At 37.2% G+C, this 21,784-nt stretch overlaps 3 protein-coding genes across 3 annotated transcripts; 1 reads left to right on the top strand and 2 right to left on the bottom strand.

Moving 5' to 3' along the window:
• Positions 1-1,244: 1,244 nt before the first annotated feature.
• On the bottom strand, positions 1,245-12,938 carry adam8a (ADAM metallopeptidase domain 8a). Its single transcript, XM_028468826.1, has 25 exons — positions 12,853-12,938; positions 12,580-12,689; positions 12,409-12,482; positions 12,175-12,253; positions 11,567-11,643; positions 11,056-11,278; positions 10,836-10,913; positions 10,651-10,719; positions 10,081-10,250; positions 9,906-9,987; positions 8,707-8,849; positions 8,430-8,607; positions 7,803-7,892; positions 7,447-7,642; positions 6,879-6,960; positions 6,617-6,797; positions 6,442-6,528; positions 6,275-6,359; positions 5,066-5,177; positions 4,773-4,971; positions 4,635-4,682; positions 4,498-4,554; positions 4,351-4,401; positions 3,902-3,982; positions 1,245-2,331 (listed from the first exon to the last, which is right to left on the bottom strand). The coding sequence occupies exons 1-25, from the start codon at positions 12,896-12,898 to the stop codon at positions 2,287-2,289; spliced, it is 2,643 nt and encodes an 880-aa protein (XP_028324627.1). The 5' UTR covers positions 12,899-12,938; the 3' UTR covers positions 1,245-2,286.
• A 1,384-nt stretch (positions 12,939-14,322) lies between these two features.
• znf511 (zinc finger protein 511) lies at positions 14,323-17,350 on the top strand. Its single transcript, XM_028468855.1, has 6 exons — positions 14,323-14,576; positions 14,655-14,728; positions 16,152-16,353; positions 16,474-16,598; positions 16,710-16,961; positions 17,161-17,350. Exons 1-6 carry the CDS (start codon positions 14,430-14,432, stop codon positions 17,231-17,233), a joined length of 873 nt encoding a protein of 290 aa, XP_028324656.1. The 5' UTR covers positions 14,323-14,429; the 3' UTR covers positions 17,234-17,350.
• Positions 17,351-19,200: 1,850 nt separating this feature from the next.
• On the bottom strand, positions 19,201-21,210 carry msx3 (muscle segment homeobox 3). Its single transcript, XM_028468859.1, has 2 exons — positions 20,692-21,210; positions 19,201-19,784 (listed from the first exon to the last, which is right to left on the bottom strand). The coding sequence occupies exons 1-2, from the start codon at positions 21,035-21,037 to the stop codon at positions 19,378-19,380; spliced, it is 753 nt and encodes a 250-aa protein (XP_028324660.1). The 5' UTR covers positions 21,038-21,210; the 3' UTR covers positions 19,201-19,377.
• Between the last annotated feature and the right edge of the window lie 574 nt (positions 21,211-21,784).

Below are 21,784 nucleotides of genomic sequence, written 5' to 3'. Positions count from 1 at the left end.
CAAAAAAACACTGCTTAACAGGTTTAACGAAAAGAGAAGGTGTTGATTTTATATTTCACATGTTTCTTAAAAGAACAAAATGCACTGACATTTAAAAAAAAGGGCAAGTGAACAATATTTATTTATTTATTTATTTATTTATTCATTCAAACACAAAATGACAAACCACTACAGCAATGTTATAGCATCTATTGCTTTGCTGTTAAGATCTCAATATCCTGTCAGAATCCTGTGCAGTGTCACCAAACCTAAAGCTGACAGGATTGGGGTACTCCCCCCCCCCCCCCCCCCCCCCCCCCCCCCCCCCCCCCACCACCATTTGTGAGCAACCCTGAATTTAAATATCTGCTTTTCAGTCACAAAACATCAGCATATTCAGTATTTGAAGGTTACGATCCACACATACTTAATGTTGGTAAGTATTTTAACTGTAACTGTGAGTATAACTTGTTTCAGTTTTCAGAAACTCATCCTACTACAAAAGACAAGGCAAAAAAAAGGCAAATGTATTTGTAATGTGAATTTCATACACAAAGCAATTCAATGTGTTTTGCATGATTAAAAGTGAAGCATTTAGAAAACATAAAATACATTAAACATTAAAATTTATTAAAAATCCCACTCTGTCATAAGCATAACTTGTTCACATTGGATGCTGACTTCAGCTCTGCTGGCAGTTTGTTCCACTTCTTTGCAGCATAACAACTAAAAGCAGCATCACCATGTTTACTGTGAACTCCGGGATCCACTATCTAACCTGTGTCCATAGATCTGAGAGACCTGCTGGGTTTGTATCTCATGTATTCTGGACCAAACCCATTCAGAGATGTATACACCATCAGCAGCAGAACTTTAAAGTCTGTTCTGAGGCTGACTGGAAGCCAGTGTTAAGACTTTAAAACTGTAGTTATGTGCTCTGACTTTAAGCTGCAGCGTTCTGAAGCAGTTGTAGTTTGATGAAGACCATTACAATAGACCAGTCTGCAGGAGACAAAAGCATGGAGCAGCTTCTGCTGATCTTTCACTGTGGAGGAGTTCTTTAGTTTAGCTATAGAAGGCTGGTTTTGTTATGGATTTAATCTGACTATGGAATGTTTTCAGCTTTTAAAGATGGAGACTCAAGGTACTCGCTGACAGCAGTCCTCTTTTCCCTGTTACCAAATACAATCACCGCCATCTTGTCATGATTTAGTTGAAGGAAGTTTCCACTCACCAATAATTAATAAAACATAACGAATAATCAATGAAACATGTAAAATCCCTTTAATAAATATAATCAACAAGTATGAAATCACAAAAACAGAACATGTGATCATTCAATCGTACAAACAACAATTCACACAGTAGAATTTTACTAAAGATCATTTGCAACTGGAACCTGCATCAGTGAAGGCAAGCGTGGCAGTTTCAGTCGCACAAAAAGCTGTGCAAAAATCAAAAAAACATTATTACAATCAAACACTAATCTTTGTATCAATCTGCTCCTTTCATTAGCCATAGCAATATTTGCTTATTTCTTGTTGAACACAGGGTATGGCAGACACGAACAGAACCACAGTCTAGCTCACAGAATAAATAACTATTTTGTGTTAGTCTGTGGCACTATTCGTTGTGCTGATCTGATAATAAACCCAAATTTAAAAATGTGGGATAATAAGGCAGTCAGTACCTTCACCTCAAAGTTGGTGAAGATAAAAATCATACTCTTAAAGAATGTGTGCCTCACCTGCTCTGAACCTTAGTGCACATCACTGATTATTGCAATACATCTATTTCCAAAGCAACGTCAAGTTCCCGTAGCGGTGCATCGTCTATAAACCCCTAAAAGCATTCTGACACTAAAAGTCCGCACCCGAGACGAGACATTTAGGGGAACTAACAGCTACTAAATCAGTTATTGCAAATTATTGATAGTGCCGTTGTCTCATTAATTCTTCACATAGCTCAGGATAAGGAAGTGACACATTTCCCTTGAAAAAAGAAAACATATTCAACACTTTGTGATTCATAAAGCAACTAAAGTTGAGTCAGTCCATCATGGCCTCAGCTGTTCTTTTGTGTGTTGATGATTTACGCAAGCCGCACACAGAACGTTGGAATCCTCAGACGACAACCTGAAGTGTTCTCATGCTTCATGTTGCCGTTTCCCCCCCGCTGGGATTTCTCCAAAATAAAACAGACTCAGCGTCGCCTTTCACAATATTTTCTGGTCCTTCCGGGTGAAACAAAAGTGCATCTTCACACGCAGAGAGAATCTGATTAAACCAAGACGACTCATTTCTTCTGTCATCTGGGTCTGCTGGGCGGCATCAGGGCAGCTCTACCTCCAAGCTACAACAAAACACAATGGGTCAATTACATTTTATCCTCAGAAAGTCAATTGTAATTACTTTCTCAATTACTCAAGTTCAATTACAATGAATCATGATTTCTGAGCCTGAAATAAATCACCTAATAAAAGTTAACCTTCCTCTTGTGTTTGCTGTAATCAGCTGTGAAATACACTAAAAACAAATCATCTAAGATACCTTGTTGGTCTTCCTAATCAATGAAAATATAGGTTTTAATATTTTTGGTCTGGGCATCTGAGCCTTTCTTTGATTTCAATTTTCTTAAAGGGCCCATGTTATGCTAAATCAACTTTTCTGTGCTTTAAATATCATAAAAGTGCTATTAGGGCTTCATACACATGCCCAAAGTGTTTTTTTCATTGATTCCCTCAATCGTTAGTTAGAGGGTGATTTGCTCCTTTCTTACTGCAGGGTGAGCCCAAACACCTCGCTCCAATTTGATGACGCGTTCCCACTTTGATGACGAATTTGACGCAACACTGAGCTGGAGAAGCCGCGCCTCCAGGAAGCTCTCTGCCGTGAATGACATGTAAACAGACACGCCCACAAAGGTGAGCATGTCAGTGTCCTTCACGCAGTGCTATGTATGTATTTTCTACAGTCTACTGTATGTATGTACCGGCGAACGCCCCGCCCCCACGCTCTGTCTCGTGTTTATAAAGCAGCATGAGCTCGGCTACGGAGTGGGTGGGAGGAGGGCGGGCCGTCCTCTGTCCCTACATCACCGTGGGGGGAGAAGGAAGTCAGTGTCCCGTCTATAGACACGCCCATTCGTGAATATGCATAAGTAGGTCGCAAATCAGCCTGTTTGTGTAGAGTTGCTCAGAAAGTGACTTTTCAGAGGCTAAAACTTTGGAAAACAGGCGAGTTTGAGAAAATAAACCTCAAATACTATGTTTTTGGGGTTCTTAGAACAAATGGAGATGGGTGAAAAATAGCATGACATGGGAACTTTAATGGTAAAATGTGCTAAAGCTTGATATAAAACATATTTAAATAAATGTTAACTACATATGTGTAGAACTGTACATGGAACTGTAACACGGTTCCCCAGTTTTGCGTTGAATCACAATTGACAATTTTTATAGAAATTTCATGGCAATTACAATTACAAAGTCAATTATCTGAACTCAATTATAATTTCATTACGATCACAATGGCAACAATTTAAAAAAAAAAGTAAAATTACAATTATATTTACATGATAATTGTAATGAATTATCAATCACGTGATTACAATTATAACTGACCCCAACCCTGTCGCTCAATCATAGACTTGGAATGAGCTCCACTTAGCACAGCTGCTGGTCTGTTCTTATCCAAAGCAGATTGAAAGGGTTTATTTGTTAGTCTCGTAGTTACTCAGCGTCAGTCAGGAGAAGTTTACGGGCTTACTAAGACTGAGCCACTGCTCGGTCATGACATTGCTATTTTGTGTCAGTGCCCGAAACCGCAGATGTCTTGGTAAACATGAATGCCTTGAATAACATTAAAGAATGTCTGAATGCCAACTGTTGCCGTCGACTCCTGCTGCTGTCTGAAATACGTACCAGCTGAGTGTGAGGCAGTGAAGACAGGATGGCAGACGGCTTGGGTTTCACTGGAGGAATGGGCGGCTTTGGCCTTGCAATCTTTAAAGGAAAGTTATTCATATGTCAATAAGCAGATAAAAGAAACTGTTATCATAAGCGATGCTAACAGAAAGCTAACACAAGAGCAAGGTTATGTTTAATGGACTTGTTTACTAAAGGCCCAGTAAATGTGATTAATTGTAATTGAATGTTAGTAATTGATAATGTAATTGCAATTTACTTTCAGGGGAAAAATAAGAATTGTAATTTTAATTGTATTTGGAAAAATTGAAATCATAATTGAGTTGTAATTGAACATGGATAATTGAAGATGTAATTGTAATTGAAAAATGTAATTGACCCCAACCCTACTGAGCACAGTGTTTGAGAGTAATCATAGTAGTTTGTAGGCTTCTGATGTAACTTACTGGTTTAGCTGACAGTGGTGGTAGAGGCCGAGATGGAGGTAGTGGCTTTGTCTGACAAAACAGAGACAAAAAAATATTATTGCATGAAGGTAAGTTGTTTTTAAGTCTATTGAGATGTTGCCAACTCTTTCCACATTTAGTCTTTACCTCAGAACAGAATGACTTTCTCAAAATAGCTGGTGGCTGTAGGAACGGCCTCACTGCCTATAAAATATAAACATGTTTAAAAAAAAAAGAAACACATGAAAACTGTAATTTATTTCAAAGACAAAATGCTTAAATACCTGTTGAATTTTTGATTGGGTGGTTGTTACTGGGGTCTTTTTTGGAGGCTAAACAAACAAACAAACAAAAATCAAATGGTTCCAATACTTCACCAAAATCAACACGATGGTACCTGTATCGATTAGAGTGGAACTCACCTCTGGAGCCGCTCTGCTAGGCCTTAGTGCTCCTGTTTGGGGTTTTACAACAGAAGAAAGCAAAGGTCTACAGACTTGAGTGGCCGAAGACTCCAATAGCGTTGGCTTGCTGATTTGTGCAGGTCTGAGACGTGGGCTATCCCGGGTACTGCTAGACCGAAATACGGGGTTGAATTGTCCTGAGGTGGACGGCAGACATCTGTACACACATACAGAAATGTTGTAAAATACAAGCTCATCTTCTTTTACACCACATGATGACAAGCTTCAGAAATCTTTTTATTTGGCTGTACCTTTTAGCAGGACGTCGTTTTCTGATACAGTACATTAAAGTCAAAATGACCACAGCCATAATCAGAAGGAAGCCTACGACCAGTGACACCAGTAACACGACTATTCCAGACTCTACAAAACATAAAAACACAACAATTTATGTTATTATATTGTCACTGCTCATTGAGTGACACGCATCATATGACATCATCTGCACAGGAAACGAAACCCACTTTAACATGGTTATTGAGTTCGTACAGACTAATGGGGAAATTGAATCACAGTCTGCTGGCGTTCATCAGAACAGAGCACGATTGTTAAAGTGTCCATGTGGAGTTTGATCCACGTTCTATATCTTTGAGGGAAACAGAGTGCAAGTTTTTTGGGTGAATTGTGGTTTTTTAAAGGTCAAACAAACAAAGGGTTGGGGTCAATTATATAATTGTAATCGCGTAATTATAATTTTAATTGTAATTCAAAAAATATGCTGCTGTTGTAATTGTAATTGAGTTCAGATAATTGTCTTTGTAATTATAATTGGCATGGGAACTCTATCAAAAATGTCAATTACAATTTAATTAAACGCAAAACTGGGGAACCATGTTACAGTTCTATGGCTATTATTAAAATACATTTCATATCAAGTTTTCCCACGACCTGTCAGTAAATCTTCACACCCGTTCTGGTGGTTATAGACAGTTAGGATATCATTTTATTTACATAAGGACAATACAATTTAACATAGTCGCAATAGTGTGACTATAACTGATGTTTTGTTCAAAGAGTTTATGCTAAATTCCAACTTCTGTCATTGGTTGGGATTTTTACACAAGATACTATAATCAATGCACTAAAATGTAAATGTAAAGATGCTGAAAACAACACCATACACACACAGACAATCATCACAACAGGCCTATAAATGACAACCAAAATACATATTACATGAGATCATTAGTAAGGCACATTTTTTTAAGTGCCGTATAAAAAAAAGTTGGTCAAAATGTAATTGAAATGTAGTAATTAAGAACGTAATTGTAATTGGCCTACAGGGGAAAAATTATAATTGGAATTGAATTGGAATTGGAAAAAATGCCGGTCACCGTAATCATAATTGAATTGTAATTGAACATGGATAATAGAAAACGTGATTGTAATTGAATAATGTAATTGACCCCAACCCTGGCAAACACAATGCATTAACGTGCACCTGATCACAAGTACAATACCTTCAGGCATCTCCGAATGTGGCACATCACAGAAAGGTGGGGCCCAGCCAGGATCACACTGACACTTATTTTCATGATTGCAAACCTGCCAGATATCGCACTTAGTCAGTAACAGTATAAAAAGTTCACAATATTTCTAAAAGTGACTTATTAAACCAAGATCTTACCCCACGGTTGTTACATTTAGCAGAGCAGTCACTAGTTCCATAAACTTTAATGTTTTTAACGTCTTGACATCGCTGATTGAAGCACACCTGGAAAACCGATTTTAAAACAAACGTAAGAAGAATAATGATGCAAAACAAAATGGAAGTTTTGCTTCAAACAGTCGTTAACTTCTACCATCTTGCTGCCACATTTGGTGCCTGTAGGAACCATGCCTAGATCTGCTGGGTAGTTGTCTTCAGGGTTCATTGTTGCCTCGTTGCAGAGGCCTCCATTTCCCAGTTTGTAAAAAGACTTTCTGGATGTCACTGGGAACTCCCAACCTCCAGAACAGAAGAGTCTGCCACAGGATTGATCTCTGTGACCAAACACAGGAGAAATACGTCAGATATGAAACATTTGTCTCTTAAAATATGATATATGTGTTTTGAAAACATACCGACTGGAGCATTTCCGATTAAAGAGTGACATTTTGCAACTTCCATGCTGGTAGAAACATGCATCTGCAGCTACTTCAGCATCTGTAAACACAAACCACAGAGAAAATAAGATAAGATAATCCTTTACTGACCTCACGATGGAGAAATTTACTTGTTACATTTGGCATTCAGTAAGATCACTCAGGGTGTGCAGAATAGACAAGAAATGTGCAGACAGTTAAAAAGTAAAAAGAAGTATCTTATGTACAATAAGTAAAAGCAAACATCTTAAGAGGATGGAGTTATAACAATTAGGAAATAAGAATAAATACAAATAGAATAAAAGTTAGAACAGACTATAAAAACTAGAATATCTAGGTGCCAAGTTTACAGTTCTAGTGCAGGTTGTCAGTAAGTGACGCTGGTACAGGGAATAAAGTGGCGCTGATACAGAGATTATTGCATGTAGTTTTGCAAAGGGGGGTTATTGCACATGTTACTTTAGGGTCTTGTTGTACAGTCTGACAGCAGTGGGGATGTCTGACTCGTGTTGTGTCAGAGAGCTAAAACTCTCTAAAAGTGTTTTACCTGGTCCCCATAATCTTTTGCAGTGTTCCTGTCGAGAAGGACATTGCCCGTTGTAGCAGTATCCCTTCCCTCGGTTACATTGCAGACCATTTTGGGTGTAGGCGTCAGTGGGACAGGCAGCAGAGAAGCCAGTACAAAACTCTGCCAGGTCGCAGTCTCCAGCCTTTGGTCGGCAGACGCTGCCTGACGCTCTCATCTGCAGAGCGAACAGCAACACAGATGGTGATGTACCGGCTACTGAAATATATACACCCACACACAAGCAGCCAGACAGCAACGTCTGACTGTGGCTTGTTACACGCGAACATTATTTCTATTAGTGTGACTCCTTTCTTTGTAAAGGAAGTAACACTTACTTGACAGTTGTGGCAGCACTCTCCTCCTGCACATTGGGCTCCTGCGTTCAGTTTGCAGGTGGTAGCATTGCAGCAGGGATTTTTGCATTCCTATGAAGCATACAGAGACACACGGGGTCACAATGCGGATAACTTTTTATGGTTATTTAATATTAGCAACAAACTATGTTTAAAAAACATATGCGAAAAATGTTTATGTTACTTTTGACCAGATTTACAGCAATACTTGTGAAATGTGTGATGTTTTTTTTCTCGGAAAAATATAACGTCACTGTTAAATCTAAATGTAAATGTTAAATCTAGTCAATGAACTTATATTTTGGTACTTCTGGTGAATTAGCATACTAGCTAAATAGTTAGTTTCACCCTTGAATCTAGATTTAACATTTACATTTAGATTTAACATTGACATCATATTAAGACAAAAAATATCATATTATATTATATTGCAATATATTATATTAAAACAATTAAATGATATTAAGACAAAAAAATATCCCAAATTTCACAAATATTGCTGTAAATCTGGACAGAAGTAACATATTTTTTATTTTATTTTTTTTAATTATAAACAGTTTGTTTATTTTAGCATGCACAACTTTACAATCGGCGCCCCATAGCACGAACCTCTGCTGTGCCACAGTCGCACTCCTCTCCAGGCTCCAGGAAGGCATTTCCACACACAGGCCCACCGTAGATACGATCAGTAGAAGGGGTATCCAGCAAACAGCCAGGGTTGATCTCCTCTAGGAACCTGCTGAGCTGTTGCTGACTGCAGCTGCTGAACAGTTCTGGATACACAATCCTAAAGGAGAAGAAGAGAAACAATTACGCTGACTGATAATTTGGTGTAAGAGCTGTGGATTTGTAGGGACACTTTGTGCTGGTGAGAGACAAAACCTACCCAACACTCTCAGCCATGATGCAGCCTTTTTTAGTGGTAAAGGAGCCACAGACACAGTTTTCAGTATCATGGGACAAGCCTAGATTGTGACCCATCTCGTGGGCAATAGTAGAGGCTACTCCAATTGAGTTTGTATTGTGGTCCTACGTGAAGAGGAGATAAAAATGTCAATATTATCACACAGTTTTCTTTTTTTTTTTACTATTATGTTTGTACAAGACAGCAAGCAATGACCCTCATTTATCCACTGCTCGTACGCTCAGATCTGAGCGTACGCCGTGCGTTCGACCAAATTCACGCAAGCTTCGGTATTTATATTAATTCTGACGTGAACGTATGCTGCAATCAGATCACACAGCAAAATCTGACTGAGACTGAAATAAAATATTCAACAAGCCTCAGTTGTCATTTAAGCAGAAACCGACATGCAGAATTGATCAAAACAGATTATCAAAACAAATTAAGCAAAATAAAATAAATTTAAAAAGCCCACGTTATGATTGATACCTCTTTCCTTTCACGGAACAATAATAAATATAAACTCCGCTACCGTCGGAGTAGGAACGCATAGGTTCACCCAGTGCATACACACGCCCAGGGGACGTGCTGCTATGCTTTGTCTTGGAGAATGAGGTGCTGTATGGAGGAAATAGGACTTCATTCATGATTTTAAATGCAAATAGTTCCTGAAACTTTTTCAAATGAGCTGGAGTAATGGGCAATGTGATAAATTCTAGGTAAAATTGGCCGAAGGCATAATAAACAGACAAGGGACAACATTGAGTAATTTTTAAGGCCTTTTAAAAAAGCGTTGAGAGTGTTAATTTTTTTTTGATGTGATATTTATTGACTTAAGTGTGCGGACTGAGGCTAATATGAACTTCATATCCATGTGTGTCTCCAGGATCTATGTTGTGAAGTTGCTTCCAGCGCACACAGGGGGGCAGACGTCGACCTTTGGTAACTTCTTTCTTATTTGACCTCAGTGGTGGTCGGGGGGCTCCGAAACAGGAAGGCCTAACATATTAATGAAGATTGAATTCAGCCTTCGTATTTATCAACACCCGATCATTTGTACGCTGGGATTGGACGAATATGAATGTTTCATAAATCACACGTTAGTCCTGTCGTACGACCAAACGTGCACTCAGATTTGCATCCGTTTTCACACAAGGTCAATATGAGTGAATATGAATTACCTCATTGACAGCTCCAGAGTTAGACGTACACATTGCATTGGTGTTTGCCAAACCAACGGTGGAGCCATCAAAATCCACACCCCTGAGGGAAGGGAAAGATTTAACCATCAGTGTTTACACAATAACCATCATCGTTGTATTTCCTTTGTTGAGAACTGAAGCCGCGAGAACTTACGTTATGAACTGTGCATTGTCATGTTTGGTCCTTGGGATGAGGTTCTGTTGACGCCACTGAAGAAAACGACCCAGGGTGACTTCAGAATTTGAGCTGACCTCTATCTGATCTTTGTACGACCAAATGTCCAGACCGACCAGCATCACTCGAACACCCACTGGGCGGTACAGCTGAAAGAAATACACAAAGCTAAATCTTAAATAAATGCAACCACCTCAGAACTCAAATAGATGAAGTCATTACTAATCTATTAATGTGTGTGTAATTTCTCACGGGAACAGGACACACATTTAGTGACCAGAACCAGTGTTGTGTCTAGTGCTGTGTGATCATACATTCATATCCAGTCCTACTCTCTTATGCAAAGAGGATTGTGGGATATGTGTGAAAATTTTCAGCTTAGGTGTAAAGATTCACAGTTAAAGTTAGATTCTCACAGACAGATAGTCTTCCCTTTTAACTTGGTCACATTCCAGAGAGTACAGAACAAAATATCAGGACATGTTTTTTTAAATGAATTCTTGAGAAAGTTTAAGTATAATGACGTGTGAGTCTGAGTAATTCACCTACCCTGTCCACGTGGTTTGCTATTTCAAGCACCCGGGCTTCAATTGTCCTCTTACTGCCAAATTTCTTGTACTGAGACAAGAAAAAGAATGAATATTCAGCTTAGTAACAATGCACAATCAACAGCATCTCAATCATTTTAATTTGTTAATTTATTTGTTGAGGGAAAGCAAAATGTGGGATCAAACCTCTTTATTGTCGACGACCACTACAAGCTCCACTGTTCGGGCTATGCCTGCACGATCTAAGGTCTGGGCTTGACTTCTCTGATTAACACATTAGGGGAAAACATTATTGTTTCTTGCACAAAAGTTCAAAAGTGTTCACATGGATTTATTGTCATTCTCAATTCATTACTATCCGCCGTAGACTCCAAACTCTGCATGTGTCTATGTTGTGTGTTCCTACCAGATTGCCAAGCTGGAACAGTCCAGACGGATGAGCTCCATGATCATAGAAAGTGGTCGTGTTTCCATGGGAACAGGAGCTCCTCTTTCTCCTCAGGTGTCTGTAGTTATAGACAGCATGAGGACCCGCATCATTATAGCCCTCGGAGTGATCCTGCTGCCCCTCATCAGCACCAGCCAATGGTTCAATCAGGTAAGTCTGATCCTGGAGACGAACAAAGCCTCTAAAGTAGAGAGAGAGCAAAAAATGTAAGAAGATTTAATGAAGAAAAGAAAAAAGAAATAATGTTAGTACTTACAAAATCCTTTAAGAAAACTTCAACCAGTGTGCACAGACAACTCACTTTAAGTAAAGGTTACCAAGAACTATTTCTTTTTGAGGTAATCCTTGAAAGCAAAGGCCAAATCTTCTATTTATTATTGAATTAAAGCGAGTTTTCTTTATGAGAAACTAGGTTCTCTTGTAATTACAGCTGACAAATATAAGAACATTTCCAGCCAACATTACTCACTTGAGTCCTGAGCACAGTCCAATGCTGGCAGAGGAGTCACTTACTCCCCCAACGTGCCCGTGGTAGTAACAGTGAGCCTGAAGAGACAACCACAGCAACAGGCTGAATTGTTGTATAAAGGAGAATGATTCTCAGTCAAACAACCTTTTAATAATACAGCATAAGTCATACCCAGATATTAAACGCTGTATGTTTCTGCAAAGAAAGTACATGTTTGGTCATGTAAGGCCAGTTCCGCTTCCTTTGAAATAAAAAACTTTGTGGTGTCTTGACTCGGAACAAGTTGAGAAACCTAACATTTTTATTTTCTTCTTTACGTCATCTATTATTTGGAAATTAAATGGGCCAAGCATTTCCTGCACAAAATGTCCTTGCAGCTTGCGTAGGTGCAGATGATGACATAGACTTGTCAGAAGTACTAAACGCCTAAACCGTAATGTAAGTAAGGTATTGTGATTATCTGTTGAAGACGAAATGGTAATCAGGTATTCATTAGTGAACACCCATGAAATAAGTTCAAATTGCAATAATACAGGCTTTTTTTTTTTTTTTTTTTTTTTTTTTTTTTTTTTTTTTTTATTTTACTGATGAATACAAATCCTGCTCACCTTTAGATCTGGAGTTGTGGAGACCAGAGTACCTTCATCTAAATAGTGAGTCACAGAAAAGTTCTTCCCAATAAGATTCCTGGTAAAACAAATGAATGAATAAATAAATAAAAAGAGACAAAGATGTAAAGGGAAGTACATATATGTGATTATCAAAAAAGAACTATAGCACAACAAGCAGACTGCCAGTATGTATAAAAATAAATAATAGTTATTATTATGAGTTATTCTCACTTGTTCTTTTCCAGGTACAGAGTGTGGTTTTTCCCATCAATGGTTAATAAATACTGAAGCGTATCAGGGTATTTCTGTTGACATGCAAAAAGCACAGAGGAAGCTTTATATATCAAATAGCTTAAACAGTGACATAAACATGGACACCCAGTACAGTAGATTCTCTGTTACCTCGTGGACATCATTATTATTATCGTGGAAGAAATCCCCTAATCTCTGAGGTATTACTGTTTGGTACTTTGTGACATGAGGTAGATTCTTCACACTCCCCACAGTTATTCCTGCATGTATAAGAAGAATTATTATAGTTTCGGGGGAAATGAAAGAAAGAAAGAAAGAAAGAAAGAAAGAAAGAAAGAAAGAAAGAAAGAAAGAAAAAGAGTGAATGAAATGAGATATGGTTTAAAAAAATGAAATAAAATAAAACAATTATGTTCCACTTACCCCATGATGAGAAGAAAATGAGTATAGAGTATCCAGCGTGTGGCATGTTGCTCTGCCGGATGCAGTTTATTCATTGTGCTCTTCAGTCTGCTAGAAAAAGAGAACATCTCTTAACTCTCCTCCCCTTTGTGAAACATCCTGAAAATGACTGCCTACAGCTGACAAAGCACATGAGTCACAACATGAGCCTGGATAGAAGCTCAACAACTGCTACAGAATTAATGTAAACCTTTTGAATATTTGGTAATTATTACTGACTTGAGATTAACTCAGTTTAAAAAACGAAAAATATTAAGTGTATCGGTGTTAATGGCACATTGTAATCATTCTGATAAAGAAAACATATATATGGTCCTATTTAAAATGCAGAACTAAAAAAGGACTTTGAAAAAATCTAAAATCTAAAACCACTGTAAAAAGAAATTGTGTTTAACTCCAGCGTGTGGTGAAATTACAAAGTTTTTTTGTCTTCTTTTTCTTCTTCTTCTAGGAAGTTGCAGAAGAGGACTGATGACAGTAAGTTGAGAAAGACATCCTCTTTTACTTTGATGACCCCACCTTTCCTGAAGACCTCTCGTTTCTGATTCAAACCCTAATATTCCTAGCTAAATACCACTTACACAAAGCCAAATGGAGCCAAAACAATCCAAAGCAACATCACTTTCAAAACAAAATAACCCAGTATTTTCACAAAATTGAATCCACTGCAAACAATAAGACTATAAACATTTACAAAACATTCAAGAAATATATCAACACGAGCACCTAAGCCATATCCCTTATGATTATTTTGATTATTTCGTTTCTTTAGTCTTATGTTGTCTGTTCTTTTTATTGTGTCCGTATTCCTTTGTAGCTGTATGTTCATTTCTGTATTACATTTTGTTGTATTGTATTTAAATGAGTTTAAATCAAGGGGGAAAAAAATTAAATAGAAAATTACAGTAAGTGACATTTGTTTCCTGGAACGCATGTGTAAGCTAGAATGTAGTATTTAATTTTGATTTAGTTAATTTTGTTTGTTTGTTGCAACAAGATAACGAAGTTCAATGAACTTTCCCAATAATAATAATAATAATAATAATAATAATTATTATTATTATTATTATTATTATTATTATTATTATTATTATTATTATTATTATTATTATTATTATTATTATTATTATTCCTTCCATGTTTACTGGCAGAAATGCCATTAATTGTTTCCTTATATCGGCTGGTAAACGTTTCTTGATATATCACTTATATTTTGTGTTCTACTTATAAAAATGCATTTGGTTTAAAAAAAAAAAAAAAAAAAAAAACATTAAAATACAATTTAAAAGTAGCTTCCGCGGTTTATTTGTCAAGTAAGATATCCTAGTAAAACGTTATTGTAATGTAATTGTGGTGATGTTTATTAGCGTTGTTAAATCGTACCAATAGGGGGAGACAAAGCTCACCAATCACCCTCGTGTTTGTCGTCATCACTACGCGCCGTTTTATTTACAACCATTACAGTTCAGAGTTAGGAACTTTAACAGATGTAGTTTATATTTATACACTTTTTTTCGACCCTCTAACGTCTGATAACGATGTTAGAGCCAGAAGACATGAAGTCTGTGGGGTTTGGAGCTTGTTCTGTCAGTGAAGAGTGTCAGACAGAGGCAACAGAGCAGAAAAACCCGTTCAACTTCAGGACCGAGGTCTTCCACATGCACAAAGACCACCATATATTCGAGGTAACTCTCTTACAACTCATAACTCAAACTTAAAAAACTGGTGGTTGTTACATGGTGAACCTAAATGCTGTTGGGCAGGATGGAGACATTCAGAGACACATGTACCTGCAGGACCTCTACACATACTCAGCAGAAGATGCGACAACACTCAGGTAATAACGAGTCATTTAATAATGATTTAAATCTCACAAAAGACCTACATTATAGCAGAACAGCTAACAAAAAAATACGACTATAGAGGCCAAAAAGCACTTCAGAGAAATAAATCAAACTCTCTTCACAACTGTATATGTATATATAACTATTCCACTAATTAATATTACATTACAATGTTATCCATAGGTTTAAGCGATGTGAAATGTATTTTATATTCCACAAAAAATTACAATCTGCAAAACTCAGAAAATTAAACAAAATGGCCCCAAAGACTGACAGGGGTGGGAAAACTATTCATTTAGATTCATCGCAAATTTTTTGTGTTGATATCGAAAGTAGACGTTTCTCCCTATAATCTATCTATCTATCTATCTATCTATCTATCTATCTATCTTGTTTCTAGAATTGAATGATTCTTATTGGATGAAGAAGATAAGGAAATTAAAGTTGTGATAATTGTTGGTATCGATATGCAATACTTTGCAATCTAAATTGAATTGGTTCCAAAGTAATTAAAATTAAAAGCGCATGTACCTGTTCTAAATATTAAAAAGCTGTTAGCTCTGCTGATCTCAATAAATGACGGAGATAATAACTTAAACCCCCTGCAAGTACACACACTCATCTGACCATTTAGAAATCAACTAAAATACCAGTTAGAAATTAACTAGAATTTAAAAAGAAATTAATAAATACACAAGCTGCGTAATCACAAAAACTAAACAAAAAACTACTGGTAGTGACACACATTTGAGAAATGGATGAAGTAGCAAATTAAGAAATACTAGGGGTGTCCTGATCCGATATTGATATAGGATATTAGTCCGATATTAGCCTGAAACGATTATTAGATTTTATCAGACTTCATCTAAAATCTCCGATATAAGCTCCCCGATAAGTTTTAGTTGTTTTTGTCCCCGCCCTCAGTTGTTCCCACCATATACTGACAGTAAATATCGGGTCGATATCGGTATCAGACAATACTCAAGGCTGCAATATCAGTATGGTATCGGAAGTGGGAAAATTGTATCGGGACATCCCTAATAAATAGTACTATCGACCATCTTTCGAGAGAGCAAAATTATATTTGAGATTTAGAAAGATAAATACAAAAATTTCGAGACAAAAAATACCTAGATATTTAAAAAAAAATACAAGTTGATTATTAGACTGTTGCAATGTTTTACAAAAAGTTTCACATCTAAACCCTAAATGCTGTACATGAGCTTGATGGTTACTATGTATTGTAATTAGCCATTTAATGTAAATATTTGTGCAATGTTTTCTTGCAAATATTTTTTTTTAATAAATATGAATGTTTTTTTTTTTCAGGTGGTGTTTTTTTTAATTCTAAAGTTTTGTCTGTAGAAAGAAAAACAGACCACAAGTTCCTTTTCCTGAGCTGCTGTTGTGTTGCAGTGTATCAGAGTTGGCCTGTCACATCTCTGGCTGCAGCGGGACCTTCAGCACTCTGGAGGACTACGAGCACCACTACAACACACTGCACAGACACGTCTGCTGCTCATGTCGACGTTCTCTACCAAGTGCCCGCCTGCTTGACATCCACATACAAGAGTGGCACGACCCTCTCTTTACCATCCTCGCACAGAGACAGGACATGGTTAGTCTACACTCAGGCAGCCCTATTTAATGCTCTTTCATTTGAAGTTGTGCAGACACCAAAACCTTCGGGATTTAAAGCCTTTTTTTTTTTTTTTTTTCTCTTTCTATTGTTTTTCAGTATCAGTGTCTGGTGGAAGGCTGTGGACTGAAGTTCAGCACTAGTAAACACAGGAAGGAGCATTTAATAAGAATTCACAAATATCCCCCAGACTTCCGTTTTGACAGGGGGAAAAAAGAAAAAGGGTAAGGCTGTAGTTTCTATACATGCCCGCTAGGTGGCGGCAAATGTCAGTAGAAATATGACTGCATGGTTTCATTGAAATAGTGTTTTAAACTAGATGTTTCATATTTTAGGGCACAGGAATTAAAGAGACAACAACCCAAGGACGACATGGCCATGGATGTAGTGCAAGATGTGTGTGATTCCGAGGGAACGTGTGACCTGATGTGCAACGTGTCCTGCTCTGACCAGCTCGAACCAGGGGAATCGATGGAGACACAGGTGTTAAAAGACAAAGGTGACGGCCTGCCTTCGTCCGCCTCCACAGAGGATCCGTCGACAGACGCTCAGCACAGGACTGCACTCAAACCACAATACTCCTACAGGTTGGTGTTTGTCTGTCTGCAGGGTCAAAAGCAAGAAAAATATGTCTTTGTCTAAACAGAACCGTGTCGATTTAAAAACATTTTGTTAGATAGAGTAAAACTGTGTGTATTTATCCTTTTGGTCATTTTGTAAAGTTTACTCATTCTATGATGAACAACTTTGGTGGTAAACTTCACCAGTTGTGTTGTTTTCACATAGGGTCCCATCAACTGTGTGCTTTGGTCATGGCTCTGTCAGAGGCTTCAGGGGAAGGCGTGGAAGAAGAAAATAACAACGCAAAAATAGTATTTTAGAATCCATATTTCATAATTTTCTATTTGTTTTTTAGTGTTATATGTTCGTGTTCTCACTGTAAAATAAAATAAAATAAAAAATAATAGACGTTAAACCCTGGCCTACACAGCACTGTATTTTCATTTGTTCAATATATAATGTAATATAATGCACAATTAATCCAATTTTAATCGTGATTACAATTTTGGTTACCACGATTAAATTAACCTGCAATATTGACATTTAAAAATATGAGCTCTGCATTCTTTAATAATAGATTTATTCAGTTAGCTTTTGGCACATTTTTAATTCCATGATTATTATTATTATTTTGTATAATTCTTATTTATTCATTATTTATGGTGCACTGTAAACTGTACACATGTTTGTTCAAAAGTAATAAAAACCTTTTTTTTCCTAATATGTTAAATAATGTGATTATAATTGTGGTCACAATATTGATCAAAATAAACGTGATTATCATTTTGTCTATAATCGTGCACCCCTAATATGATGGTGCTAGTTTGACAAACTGTGTCTAAAATAAATATTTTAGTGTTTAATGAACATAAGACGGGAGGATTGCTGGTTCGAATCCACTGTAGACCATAACTGCTGCCCAGGCGCTACACTGTCATTGTTCACTGTTCCTCAGGGCTGGGTTAAAAGCACACAACACATTTAATGTATGAACAACATATATGACAATAAAAGTGAACTATCATCCCTTTAATATGTTACGGTTTCCAACAACTGTTTCCAGGAAATTTACTTGAATCTCCTGACGTTTCCTGAAAAAGTTGTCTGAATAAATGAAACCTTCACATGTGATTAAAAAGAGAAGACAAAATGAACTTACTGGAATTATCATCCATTTAAAAATAGACTTTATTTACAAATTATATTTTCAATAGTGTAGAAACAAACAAACTGCACTGATGGCTAAAGCCACGTGTCATTCGTTATTACCACTTTGAGTGTTTTTTTAAAAGCATGTTTCAAGCTAAAACAACAGATATGTCAGCTCTTTGGGAACAATAAAGACAAATTTATAGTTGATTTGTTTTATTTATATTCATTTAAAATAGTTTTTATGTGAGTGTAAATCCACCTGCTTAGATGTTGGGAGTTATATATGAAAATTAAAAAGTAAACTGATTCTGAAAAAAAAAGGTAAACAAGTAAATCATGCATTTGTATGTGGAAAAAAAAAGTTGAACTTCAAGGTATCCTCACATTAAAATTCACAAATGTTCGTTTTCTTTTTAACTTGCTGTTCATAATGTAGGAGTTAAACTGAGTACATTTTAACTCCAGAAATATACCTTATTTTATATATACTTTGAATGTTTGTTGAATTGTGCAATACCCTACAAAATGGTCCCTTATGTCTTCTTTTTCCCCTGAAAAAACAAAAACAAAATCAAAACAAGTTATTGTGTTTTTAGTCCCATGTAGTGCAGACCAATTGCATGGCTTGAATGTGAACTCAGTGGACTTTGTGGTGGAAGGAGAAAGTCCTGAACTGGCAATTTAAAAATATATATAAAATTTAGAAAATATATATGAAGAGGAGAATATAAAATGTGACACAAACACTTAAAAAACAGTTTGTAAAGTATTTTTCAAAGATGAGACATCTCGAACACAGTTTTCTCACCCAACAAAATTTCAATTCTATGAACCTGGAGTAACTTAATACAATTATTTTGTTAAAAGTATATGAATAAACCTACTATAGAGCAATAAAAGGCGCGGCATCATGAAATGTGACCATTTATTCTTCGACTCAGAGAAGATAAGTGAGAACAGTCTATAAACAGCCATGTAAACAAATAAATTACCATAGAGGAGACATTAAATAAATGCTGCCTAGAAATAAAGAAGTTGTCTTTAAAAAAACAAAAAAAAAACAAGATATAGGCTATAACGTTTTTATTGCTCTATTTGGGTCTCTGACTTTTATTTATTTATTTGTGTAAAAAAATAAATAAAAAGTGTAAAACCTTTAAGCTACCCCAGTTTTTAGGTTTCGGGGGTCATTGAACGTCTCTGACAGGCTGAGGCCTACACGGTGCTGTTGGTTTTATGCGTTTTAAGGCATTTATAAGGCAATTCCTGGGCTTTAAAAGTTTGTGAAAACTAAGACAAGTAATACATTCCGTATGGTCCTCGGAATAGTCCCGGGACAGCTAAGGCGGTCCGCGGCCCGTTCAGGGTCCCGAACAGGCCTGGCGTGCCCCCTGCTGCGTTCATGGGAAACGGAAAGGCGAAGGCCGGCAGCAGCGGCTTAGCGGCCAGCTTCAGCTTCTCCAGCTCGGACTCCTGAAGTCTCTTAGCCTTGGCTCTGCGGTTCTGGAACCAGATCTTAACCTGGGTCTCAGTGAGACCCAGAGAACTGGAGAACTCTGCTCTCTCAGCGATGGACAGATACTGTTTGTGACGGAACTTCCTCTCCAGGGTCAGCAGCTGAGCGCTGGTGAAGGGCGTCCTGGGCTTTCTGTTGTTCTTGTGTTTCCGCAGGTTGCACTGGTTTGGACTGGGAAGTCCTGCAAGGACATTTACAATGTGAGCCACACACAAGCACTACATTTATCTCACAGTATATGACCATGGCCTAAGTCTGAGCAACCGATTTACAATCAGTATAACAAAAAAATAAATAAACAATGCTGATTTTTAAATGCATTTTTTTTAAGCAATATGTTATTTACAATAAACATAACAAAAATAATGCTCATGCACAACAAGATAAAGAGGTACAATTATAGCCAATAACAACAAAGGTGTTGTACAGAATATCTTACCTTGGTGTGTAAGATCTGTGATCCTGTAACAACTTTTTTACAACACAACTACAACTTTAGAAGGTTGTATATATATATATATATATATATATATATCTCGGCCCTATATAGTATTTTTGTAAAGTTGATAGTTGTGTTGTGATTAGTAGTTACAGGATCACATAAGACCTCGTCTGTAAAACTAACACGTTTGCTGTTCTTGATAGGCTAGAATTGTACCTCTTTATGTTGTTGTGGTGTGACCTGTCTTTACTTGTGGGTGGGGATTTTATTAAATTTCATTCTTAAACTAATGTAGAAAGGCCCAACCAGGGACAGGAGTTGTAAACTAGCATATATATATATATATATATATATATATATATATATATATATATATATATATATATATATGTGTGTGTGTGTGTGTGTGTACATCACATCAGCTGCAAACTTATGTTGTATATGTTGAATTGCATTGTCACTGTCAAATAAATACATAAATAAGCCAACTCTAGCCTGTACCCTATAAAAACATATTGTTGCATCACATATAATTCTAGTTTTATAATTATTAAATTAATTCATTCCAGACAAAAAGATGCAAGACATAGATTATCATTTAAATGTTATATTTTTGTAAATTGAAAATATAATATTGTTAACTCACTTGTTGGGGAAACATTACTGGTTTGAAACCAGGTGTCCGTCTCCCTATCGCTGAGTTCCGCAGTCTCTGGTTTAGTTGGGTAAATCCTTCCCGGGGACGCGCACTCGGGTCCCTCCGATCGGGGACAGTCGGTGCCGGACTCCGGGCTGTGGATGCTTCTGCACGGCGTCCTGTTTGATATAAGGGATTCCACGCTGAAAGGCAGATCTGAACTTTGGCTTTTACATCGTCTGAAAGCAGGCGTGTCGACTCCACCAGAGTCTCTTTCCTCTGGTGAGGTGTCCCCTGGACCACCAGATGGAGGTGATCCTTGCGCAGGATTCATTGCGCACAACTGAGGTGCCATACACACACGCACAGTTCCCTTTCCTCTATCCTTCACTCGTTTTCTGTCTTTCTTCTTTGGTACATCAGATTAAAAACAGAGAGGTTGTCTCAATGCTGCGCAGCAGACAGACTCACTCCAGCTTTTACGCACACACTCGCCTCCCATGTGTGTTGATCAGAGGCTCTTGTCCGTGTTGCATCCACCCTACCAGCTCTTTCAGGACACGTGATTAAAGTAGTGCCTGATAGGCCAGGCTCTAGACTTGCTATTTCCAGCAGACTTGGTTATGCAAGATCTCCTAGAGCAGACTATAAGCAACTGGTGGCCCAGGGGCCACATGTGGCCCTCGGTCTAATTTTGTGTGGGCCCCCAAAACCAAATTGTAAGTCATGAAAAAGTTGGAAGTTTCACGAAGAACAAGATGACACACAAAACTCCAGTGACACAGAAAACGACAGCAAAATGATAGCAAAATTGCACAAAATCACAGAAAAATACACAAATGGTCAACAATAACACTTAAAATACAAAAAAAAAAAAAAAAAAAAAACGCACAAAAAGGCAACACAAATTTGCCATATTGACAAGAAAATGGAAAAAATGAATAAAAAAAACCACCAAGAAAACAGACACAAAATTACTGCAATTTCAAAACTCTTTGTTCTTTCATTAATGATCTCAGATTGGTCATTATTTTAAATGCTATAAATGATGATAATGTGACCCTCGGATAAGACAATCACATTTTTGTGGCCCCGCTCTGAC

This window comes from Gouania willdenowi, chromosome 15 (genome assembly GCF_900634775.1).
Source record: "Gouania willdenowi chromosome 15, fGouWil2.1, whole genome shotgun sequence".
NCBI classification, from domain to species: domain Eukaryota; kingdom Metazoa; phylum Chordata; class Actinopteri; order Blenniiformes; family Gobiesocidae; genus Gouania; species Gouania willdenowi.
The sequence above is the reverse complement of the archived record's forward strand: the minus strand, read 5'-3'. Positions and strand labels throughout refer to the sequence as shown.

Bases quoted from the DNA above. Each gene is read 5' to 3' on its own strand.
- adam8a (XM_028468826.1), bottom strand. From the start codon at position 12,898: ATGCCACACGCTGGATACTCTATACTCATTTTCTTCTCATCATGGG. The intron at 10,251-10,650 runs GTAGGTGAATTA...TATTTCTTTCAG, and splicing joins TAGCAAACCACGTGGACAGG to CTGTACCGCCCAGTGGGTGT. The intron at 6,529-6,616 runs GTAGAAGTTAAC...TCGGTTTTCCAG, and splicing joins CCAAATGTGGCAGCAAGATG to GTGTGCTTCAATCAGCGATG.
- msx3 (XM_028468859.1), bottom strand. From the start codon at position 21,037: ATGGCACCTCAGTTGTGCGCAATGAATCCTGCGCAAGGATCACCTCCA. The intron at 19,785-20,691 runs GTGAGTTAACAA...ATGTCCTTGCAG, and splicing joins CAGTAATGTTTCCCCAACAA to GACTTCCCAGTCCAAACCAG.
- znf511 (XM_028468855.1), top strand. From the start codon at position 14,430: ATGTTAGAGCCAGAAGACATGAAGTCTGTGGGGTTTGGAGCTTGTTCT. The intron at 14,577-14,654 runs GTAACTCTCTTA...GCTGTTGGGCAG, and splicing joins AAGACCACCATATATTCGAG to GATGGAGACATTCAGAGACA. The intron at 16,599-16,709 runs GTAAGGCTGTAG...TTCATATTTTAG, and splicing joins AGGGGGAAAAAAGAAAAAGG to GGCACAGGAATTAAAGAGAC.